General features: G+C 39.4%; 1 protein-coding gene across 1 annotated transcript; it reads left to right on the top strand.

The window, feature by feature from the left end:
* The first annotated feature begins 6740 nt into the window (after positions 1 to 6740).
* Positions 6741 to 9961, top strand: LOC141649026 (uncharacterized). Its single transcript, XM_074457729.1, has 5 exons — positions 6741 to 7324; positions 7434 to 7610; positions 7695 to 8244; positions 8345 to 8437; positions 8717 to 9961. Exons 1-5 carry the CDS (start codon positions 6741 to 6743, stop codon positions 9959 to 9961), a joined length of 2649 nt encoding a protein of 882 aa, XP_074313830.1.
* Positions 9962 to 10402: the final 441 nt, after the last annotated feature.

The following is a 10402-nucleotide window of genomic DNA, read 5'->3' as shown; positions in this document are numbered from 1 at the left end:
TGGAATGTAGTTCCTCAGATGGCTGATGGATATATGGTCCGTGAATCTGACAAGCTTTGCATTTAGAGCTGAAATCCAGGCAATCAGCTCTCAAGGTAGGCCAATAATATCCTGTTCTAAGTACTTTGCTTGCCCGGCTTCTTCCACCTTTATGATTTCCACAAGATCCTTCATGGATTTCGATAATATCTGCTCGACTTCTTGTGGTTCCAGGCATCTGAGGTACGGCCCGGCCTGCGATTTCTTAAAAAGCACGTTGTCAATAATAGTATATGAAGCATCTTTTATTTTTAGTGCTTTGGCATCTTGCTTGTTTAGGGGAAGGATTCCCTGTTGTAGCCAGTCATAGTAGGGTTTTGTCCAAGAATTGGCAATATAAATTGGGAAGCTTTCAGTTTGTTTATTTATTGCAGGTTCTAGTAAATGTACAATGGGTATTTTGTCGAAGTCTAGGGGACTGAAGTTGGATCCTAGGCCGGCTAGAGCATCGGCCTGGGTATTCAAGTCCCTGGGAATTTGGTCAATATTGAAATTGCGAAATTTTGATTTTAACATTTGAACAACATCCAAATAAAGCATCATCTTTGAGTCTTTAGCTGTATATATCCCATTTACTTGATTTGAAATAAGGAGGGAATCGACGCGTACCTTTAGGTTTTGTACACCAAGGTCAATACATACCTTTAGTCCAGCTATTAGGGCTTCGTATTCTGCTTCATTGTTGGTGGCTTCAAATGCACAACTTATAGCCTGTACTATCTTATCCCCCGTGGCGATTTTAGTACTACCCCCGGCCCGTGCCCCTCATGTTGGCCGCACCGTCGACAAAAATAGGTCCATTCTAGGTCCGCCTGGTCATTGGTCGGTTTATTTACTTCTTTTATTAGGTCGGGTTCTAGGGTCGGACTAAAATCAGCCACAAAGTCTGCTAGTGCTTGTGACTTAATTGATGTTCTTGGTTCAAATGTTATGTTGTATGTGCTTAGTCAGATCGACCATTTACACATTCGTCCGGATAATTACGGCTTCCTAAGTACTGATTTGATAGGAAGATTGGTTCCGACTATTATAGGGTGGCTTTCAAAGTATGGTCTTAATTTTGTGCAACTCATAATTAAAGCTAAAACATATTTTTCAAGCGAGGCCATACCGATCTCTGCATCCAAAGAGACTTTTACTTACATAATAGACGGTCTTTGTTGTTCGTCCTTTCTTTGACCAGATCGCACCGACAAAGCAGTTTCCAGGATCGACAGTGTATACTGGCAGGGGCTCATCTTTGATTGGTTTTGCCAGCAGGGGAGGAGAGGATAGATATATCTTTAGGTCTTCAAAGCCGGTCTGATGATCAGGGGTCCATTGAAAGTCCTTGTTTTTCCTTAGCAGGTTATAGAATGATTTGCACCTCTCTGATGATCTTCAAATGAACCTGTTCAGGGCCGCTATTCTTCCAGTCAGCTTTTGTATGTCTTTGACTGTCTTTGGTGGTTCTAGCTCCAGAATAGCTTTGATCTGTTCAGGGCTGGCTTCTATTCCTCTTTTTGTCACCATGTAGCCCAGGAATTTGCATGCTGAGACTCCAAAGTGGCATTTTTGTGGGTTGAGCTTCATATTGAATTTCTCCAGTATTTGAAAGGCTACTTCCAGGTCTTTGACGTGGTCTTATGCCTTTTTTGACTTGACTACCATGTCATCTATATAGACTTCCATGGTGTCTCCTATCTGGTCTTTGAACATCATGTTGACTAGTCTTTGGTAGGTTGCACCGCATTTTTTAATCCAAAGGGCATAGCAAAGATAAACAATATATACCTCTTTCAGTGATGAAAGTCGTGCTTTCCCTGGTCTGCTGGATGCATTTTTATCGATTGAATCTACCGAGGCATCCATGAATGTTAACATTTCGTGGCTGCAAAGGCATCTACCATTGCATCGATGTGTGGTAGGGGAAATGGATCTTTTGGGCAGGCTTTGTATAAGTCGGTGTAGTCTACACAGACTCTCCATTTGCCATTTTTCTTTTGGACGACTACTACGATTGCAAGCCAGTCAGGGTACATTACTTCCCTGATCATTCCCATGTCCAGTAGCTTGTCAACTTCTTGGTTGATGATTTCATGCCTCTCTGCAGCGAATTTTCTTCTCTTTTGCTGTACAGGCTTAAAGGATTTGTCAATATTTGACTTATGAGTAATAACATTAGCATCTATACCAGTCATATCAAAATGTGACCAAGCAAAACAAGACATTTTAGTTTTGAGAAAGCTGACCAGATTTGGTCTGATTGAGTCGGGTGCATCTGACCCTACAAGTACTTTCCTGTCAGGGAATTCTGGGTCTAATATGACTTCTCCTGTTTCCATCTGTGATTGTGCTACATATTCTTCCCTGACAGGTGACTTTAATTGCTATGCAAGGGACTTACCTGACTTTGAAGGTTTCAAAGCCTGAGTGTAACATTCCTGAGCCGTCCTCTGTTTTCCTCTGATGGTGGTTATCCCCCATTCTGTTGGAATTTTCACACATTGATGGTATGTTGATGGGATTGCTTTGACATTGTGGATCCATGGTCTGCCCAGGATTAAATTATACGAGGATAGGCAATCCATTACTCCAAATCTTTCATATGAAGCCACGCCTTCCACATAGGTTGGCAGTGATTTCTCCCAGGGTGTTCTTCGTTTCTCCACCAATCCAACCAGGACGCTGGATTTCTTGATGATCTTTCCTTCGTCTATCTTCATAGCTTTAAGGACGCCAAGCATCACCAGGTTGATTGAATTGCCTCCGTCTATCAGGATTCTTGATACCTTTGTTGTGCCAATTTGCATGGTGATTACCAGGTTCATGGTGTAGATCGATATTCCTGCGCAGTCCGAGTCATCAAAGGTAATAGCGGGCAATGACTTGGGCCTGGAAGGAGGTTGAAGTCCGGAATCCTGGATATTCTTTTGGCAAAAATGAGCTGGTCGGACCACGATTTCGATCCTCCATTTATGAATTTGACTTCATAGATGGGGGAGGAGGAGGAGGGTCTCTCTTGTTTCTGGATCTCTCTTGTTTTGTCCTTCATCTTTGTTCTTTGGCTGTTGGGTTAAATCCTTCAAGAAACCTTTCTTGAGGAGATATGCCACCTGTTTTCTGAGCTGGATGCATTCTTCTGTGGTGTGTCCGATGTCCTGATGGAAGTCACACCATCTCGTTGGGTCTTTCCCGGGATTGTCGATTTCTTGGGCCATCCGATCGTATCTCCCGTGCTTTCCAGCGTTTAATTAATCCTGCAGTATTAATAGAGAAGTTATATTCAGGAATAGTTGGTAAGCTAGAAAGATTACCTTTGTGTTCTTGTGCCATGTTGACTTCAGATCTTTCAGGCCTGGAATAGGGTGCTGATCTGGGGTTGCCTCCTTTCTGGTAGGAGCTTTTCCTGTTAGTGTGTCCATAGACTTGCTTTCCGCCGGATGAGTTCGTTCTGAAGTTGAGATCTTCTTCTAATCGACATGCTCTAAGGCGATTGACCGAACAAAGGCAAAGGTTGGGCATGCTTTCTTGGTCGGTCCGCATAGATGTCACTTTGTCAAGCGGACTCCTTGCCTGAAGGCTTCCACCGCTTTTTTTTCATCACACCGGAATGGCCACCTTTTCTTTGACAAATCTGGCCAGAAATTCTTTGAGAGATTCTTCAGGAAGTTGTTTTACCCTGAACAGGTTACTGGGTCTCTTGGCCATATCCCTGCTGCTCGCGAATTGTTGATTGAAGGCATTGATTAATTCTGCAAAATTCTTGATACCTCCATTTGGGAGATTGATGAACCACTTGTAATGCTTTGCTCCGGTCGTGGTTGTACCAAAGCCCTTGCACATGCGGACTTGCCTCGAGTTCACTGGGTATTGAGGCAACCAACATTTTCTGTTTGAATATGGCAACATGATTTTGTGAATCAGAGGTTCCATCATAAGTTCTCATGGATGGAACAAGAAATTTCTTGGGGAGATCAATCTTTGCAATTTCATCCGCAAAGGGTGAATCTGCAAAGTCATCAACTTCTACTTGACCACGTGGTCCGGCACTCCGGTATATTTTCTATTTTGTTGTGGAGTTTTTGGATTTCCTGAAGCATAGCCATCATTATTGCTGCTTCAGTTTTGTTTGTCTCATCATTGGGAATGGTTGGGGTACCGGATAATGTATCCTTCTCCGGGGTTCCAAAATTAGAAAAGTCAATGTTTTTGATAATGGATGAGAATGGGGTTCCTGGTTCGAATCTGGTCTTTGAGCCCGAAGCCTGATTTTCCAATTTTTTCCTCAGGCTAGACTCAGATTCCTCCAGCCTATTGATTTACTTCGCCACTGGCTGCCTTCTCTTGGATTGTTTCCAATTCTTTGATCTTGGCCAGGGCAGCCGCTAATTGTTGTTCTGCGGTGAGTTCCACCATTTTTGTGTGTGAATATTAAATAAAGAATGATAAAGGAAATTTTATTGGTTGAAGAACTAGATGCCCCACGGTGGGCGCCAATTGTTTTAGCAGGATTTTCCTGAACGGATCCGGCCTGATTAGAGAGTAATTTGGGTATCTAGTTCTATAAGTTTGATATGTTGTATATGAATAATGAGGAAAGACTAGGAGAAAAGAATAGTGTTTATATTATTTTGATAAGATGAATACAAATTTTGTTTAAGTAAGTGAATGCTCGTAAAATGACGAAAAGATAAGTAATAGAATAGTTTCACACTAATGAATAATCAATGAATTTGCCAATGCTAGAATTACAATATTTATAATCATAAAAACGAACGTTGTACTGGTCTTCAACTCCCTTCCCTTTTGTCGGAGCTGTTACCGGATTAATAGGGCATATTCCCTATTAATCCGGTTGACTCGTTCTTATTTGATTGATCCTTAACTTTCTCTTCCTTTGCACGTCCAGGTTCATGGGCAATATGGTTTTATAATTAGACTTAGTCTTCCTTGAGGATAGGACACGAATATATATCTTTATATAACCGTTTTGCTTCTTCTTCAGCTTAATTTAGCCTGCTTTAATACTCTGCCAGGCTATTCTCAGATTTACCATCAGGCTTCTCTTCCAGGATAAGGCAGCCTGATTGCAATAACAGCTAGAATTGTCCGGTCTTCGTCTTCTTCAGTCAGCCTTGTAAGGTCAGGCCAGGTTATGGTCAGGCCAGGTTAATCTGGGCCTAACAATTATTATAATAAAATAAGAGAGAGAAAACCTAGAGAGATGAAAGCTCTAAAATTCATACCCAAAAACTGAGGAAAACCTAAAAGTTTGTGCGCAGCCATGACTGTTGTTCGTCATTCACCTGCATCAGTTCATCGTCCTGCCTCAAATTTATCACAAAATCCCAAAAATATAGTGTCTACTTCTTCAGCTAATATCAAAAATCCAAAAAATAAGAATAATGGTCCTTCTGAAAATGATACTGGTAAGACAAAGAGTGCTAATGAAATCACGGGAGTTGCTCCTTTTGACCTGGAAAACCTTGAGGTTGATGAAACAGGAGAAGAATGGCTTATACAACGAAAAACGAAAGCTACTATGGAGAAAATTGATGAAGAACCAGAAGGTTTGTTGCAATTTACAACAGAGGATGTTCAGGAGGAGCTAGCTTATTGGAAATCTTCTGTTTATTGCTTTATCCTTGGAGCTAATCCTCCTTCGGACATTGTGGAGGGTTTTGTACGGCGTATTTGGGCAAATTTTCCCATTGACAAGGTATCCTTCCTTCCTGATGGAATTTTTCTGGTTCGTTTTCAAAATGAAGCTAGTAAACAGGCTGTTCTTAAGCAGGGTCATTATCTTTTTGATAACAAACCACTTATTGTTCGTAGTTGCCATGAAAATGTTAAGCTCACAAAAGATGATGTTATGACTGTCTCTGTATGGATTAAAATTTTAAATCCGTCATTGAAATATTGGGGTAAATGCTTACCCAAAATTGTTGGTCTTATTGGTAAATATATTCGTTGTGATGCTTCTACTGAGGAAAAAACCAGATTGGGGTTTGCCAGAGTCCTGCTTGAAGTGCCTTTTGGTAAGAAATTACCTGAATTTGTCAAGTTTTTGGATGAGGAGGGGCAAATTATCAAACTATCTGTTGAAAGTGAATGGACGCCAATTGTTTGTCAAGTTTGTGGTGGTACTGGGCATGAGAGTGAAAACTGCAGGAAACCTAAGGCCAAACCTAAACCCACTCAACCAGTTCCATCCACAAAACAGTGGGAACCCAAGAAACCTGGACCTAAACCTGTATCTGTTGTCACTCAGACTGCTGTCCATCCTCAACCAGTGTCCCCTGTAGTTTCTGACTCTCCTCCTACTTCAAAAACTCCTGAGGAGCTTCAGCATAAATTGCAGGTTACATGGAACTCTGATGGTAAATATCAGCAAGTTAATACACCTGCCAGGCCTGGGATCTCATTGAGTAGAAAAGAAATCATTAATGCGCATAAACAACATTCCTCCAATTTTAGGAAGTATACCTTTCAAGATGCTCTTAATAATGCTACTCCTAAAGTTGGAATTGGTACTAAAGGTAGTGTGTTACTCCCTTCTGGGAGTAGTGTATAGCATTGGTTTTTGGAACATTAGGGAATTAAACAGCTTATCTAAATAAAAACAAGTCAAATGGTTTATGCATACTCATCAGGTAAGCTTATTTGGTCTCCTTGAGACAAAGGTCAAACCTTTGTCTCTAAATGCTGTGAAAAACAACATGTGTGATGGATGGTCTGTCTCTACAAACACTTTTTGCCATCCTGGTGGACAAGTTTGGGTTTTATGGAAACCAAATGTGTTTTCTATCAATTTTGTTCACTATAGTGCTCAAGCTATACATATGGAAGTCACTGAAATTAGTACTGGTTCCCATTTCTTTTGCACAATGATATATGCCTTTAATGACATCACTGAAAGGAAAGTTCTTTGGAAAGATCTTATGTTTTTTGCTGATAGTATTAATGGTCCTTGGATGTTATGTGGGGATTTTAACTGTGTGCTAAGCCCTACTGAGAGACTGGGGGGCAACACAACCATTGAAGAAATGGCAGATTTCCAAGCTTGTGTTGATTATTGTGCTCTGATGGATTGTCCTGCAGTTGGTTCTTTCTACGCCTGGAACAATAAGCAAGACCCTTCCACTAGAGTATATTCCAGGCTTGATAGAGTTTTAGTTAATCATGATTGGCTTCAGTGTAGGAATTATGCTTATGCTAACTTCCATAATGAAGGATTATTTGATCATTCCCCCTGCATTATTCAAGACTCTATGGGTAATATTGTAGGAAGGAAGAGTTTTAAGTATTTTAACATGTGGAGCCAAGTTGATGAGTTTTTACCTTGCATTCAACAGTACTGGGATATCAGATGTCAAAGTACCAAGATGTTTAAGGTGGTCATGAAATTAAAGATTCTTGACAAAACTTCTCAAGGGGTTGAACAAAAATCTTTTTGTTGATGTGGAGAACAGCTCTGCTCATGCCTGGAAAGCTTTGGATAATATTCAAAGTCAATTGAAGCTGAGTCCTACTAATCCTTACCTTGTTTGCCAGGAGAAATATGCAGCAAAGATTTATAGGGATCTTTAGTTAGCTTGTGACAGTTTCCTGCTTCAAAAGTCTAAGGCAACTTGGGTTAATCAAGGTTATCAAAACACTAAATACTTCCACAGTATTTTGAGGAGTAGAAGTAAAAAGTCTAAAGTTTTTAAAATCCTTGATGTTAATGGCAATACCTTTACTGATGGTGATCAAATCCAAGATGCTTTCCTGAGGTACTATGAACATCTGCTTGGAACTTCTACTCCTACTACTCCTCTGTGTGCTCCAATTGTCCAGTTGGGTAATATTTGCACTCAGGAACATTGGAATATTTTACTGAGACCTGTTACAAAATCTGAGGTAAAAAATGCCATTTTTTTCATTCCTAACCACAAAGCCCCTGACCCATATGGTTTTTCTAGTGCATTTTTTAAAGATAGTTGGTCCATTGTTGGTGATGATGTATGTTCAGCTGTACTTGATTTTTTTTCTACTGGGAAACTTTTACAGCAAGTGAATCATACATTCATTACTCTTCTCCCAAAATGTGATATCCCTCAGAATGTCACTCAATATAGGCCCATTGTATGTTGTAATGTTATTTATAAGGCCATTTCAAAGATTTTGTGTTCTAGATTAGCTGATGTACTCCCTGCCATTGTTAGTCCTAATCAAGGGGGGGTTTGTGAAGGGGAGAACAATTGTTGAGAACATTCTGATTTATCAAGACATCATTAGACTTTATAATAGGAAATTTGTATCACCAAGATGCCTTATGAAGGTGGATATGAAGAAGGCTTATGATTCTGTAAGCTGGGATTTCCTTGAACATATGATGCATGCTTTGAAGTTTCCTGATCATTTTACTAACCTGGTAATGACATGTGTAAGAACTGCTTCATATTCTTTAGTGCTTAATGGTGTTAATTTTGGGTATTTCCATGGTGCCAAAGGCCTAAGGCAGGGAGATCCCATTTCTCCTCTGTTGTTCACCATTACAATGGAATACCTTACCAGGATACTTGACCATGTCACTGTCACTATGAAGTTCAAGTTTCACCCCCTGCGTGGCCCTCTTAGATTATCACATCTCCTTTTTGCTGATGATCTATTACTGTTCTCAAAAAGTGATACACAATCAATCATGGTTTAGCTGAGAGCTTTTGCTACCTTTTCTACTGCTACTGGACTTCAAATGAATTCTCTAAAGTCTAACATTTATTTCAATGGAGTACAAAGTTCAGTTAAGCATGATATCTTACAAGTTTCTGGTTTTATGGAAGAGACAACCCCATTTAAATATTTGGGTGTTCCTATTATTGCTGGCAGGCTCTCTATTCAGCATTGTGCTGTTCTCATAGACAGAATTACTGACAGAATCAGGAGCTTTGGGTCAAGGAAATTGTCTTATAGTGGAATGCTTACCCTTGTGAATTCTGTACTTACCTCTCTGTACAGCTACTGGGCCACTATATTTGTTTTACCCAAAGGTGTCCTGAGAAGAATTGATGAAATATGCAGAAATTACCTATGGGATGGATCTACTGAGTATATCAGAGCACCTAAGGTTAGTTGGGAAAAAGTTTGCACTCCGAAATGTGAGGGAGGGCTTGGAATTAGGAATAGCTTGTATTGGTATGCAACTGCCATTGGTAAGCTGGCCTGGTGGGTGTACACAAAACCTGATAGCCTATGGGTTAGATGGGTGAGTCACATCTACCTGAAAGGACAATCCTGGTCTTCTTACTCCCCAAAACTTGATGTATCTTGGAGTTGGATGACTATTTGCAGAATTAAAGAAGCTTTCACTGTGAGCTTTAATACTGGCCATTGGTTATCACATCCTACTGGTTATACTGTTGCTGGTGGGTATCAATGGATCAGACAGAAGCAGCCACATGTTCCCTGGTACAAGGCTATTTGGAATGGGTGGAGTGTGCAAAAACACACAATTGTTAGCTGGTTTATAGCTAGAGAGGCCTTGCAATTAAAGTCCAGACTTTTTCAATTAGGCATAAGCCCTGATGATTTATGCCTGTTATGTGGTACTGCACCTGAAACTCATGTACACCTATTTCAGCAGTGCCAGTACACCAAATTACTCCTGCAGAAACTCAGTGCTTTACTGCATATTTATCTGCCACAGGTCCAGTTGCTGAGTTGGGTCCAAAAAAAACCTTGGGCCAAAGTCAAGAAGAAGGTTACAATTGCATGGATACAAGCTTTACATTATCATATTTGGCTGCAGCGGAATCAAGTTAGGGTAGATGGCTTCCTTAGTCTCCCTGACAGAGTAGTTTATGATATTAGAAGTGTAATGAAAACTCATACATTATTTTGGTTAAATTCTGTGAAAGCGAGTAGAGATAAGATATGGATTAGCTCAATTAGCTCCTAATTATGCTTGGCCTATCTTCAAAATGTACCATGAGTGAGTAGTTTGTAATAGTTTGTTCATTGGTTTTAATGATAAGCTAACCTTTTACCAATAATAATAATAATAATAATAATAATAATAATAATAATAATAATAATAATAATAATAATAATAATAATAATAATAATAATAATAACAATAACAATAACAATAACAATAACAATAACAATAACAATAACAATAACAATAACAATAACAATAACAATAACAATAACAATAACAATAACAATAACAATAACAATAACAATAACAATAACAATAACAATAACAATAACAATAACAATAACAATAACAATAATAATAATAATAATAATAATAATAATAATAATAATAATAATAATAATAATACTAATAATAATAATAATACTTCTTGAAGTTGCTGGTTCGGTTACTAATGCACAG

This window comes from Silene latifolia, chromosome 3 (assembly GCF_048544455.1).
Source record: "Silene latifolia isolate original U9 population chromosome 3, ASM4854445v1, whole genome shotgun sequence".
NCBI lineage: Eukaryota > Viridiplantae > Streptophyta > Magnoliopsida > Caryophyllales > Caryophyllaceae > Silene > Silene latifolia.
This window is presented reverse-complemented; position numbering and strand designations above follow the sequence as displayed.

Coding starts and splice junctions, on each gene's coding strand:
- LOC141649026 (XM_074457729.1), top strand. CDS start 6,741: ATGTGTGATGGATGGTCTGTCTCTACAAACACTTTTTGCCATCCTGGT. Junction 7,611..7,694: donor AAGATTTATAGGGATCTTTA/GTTAGCTTGTGA, acceptor ATACTTCCACAG/TATTTTGAGGAGTAGAAGTA. Junction 8,438..8,716: donor CTGATCATTTTACTAACCTG/GTAATGACATGT, acceptor ATCATGGTTTAG/CTGAGAGCTTTTGCTACCTT.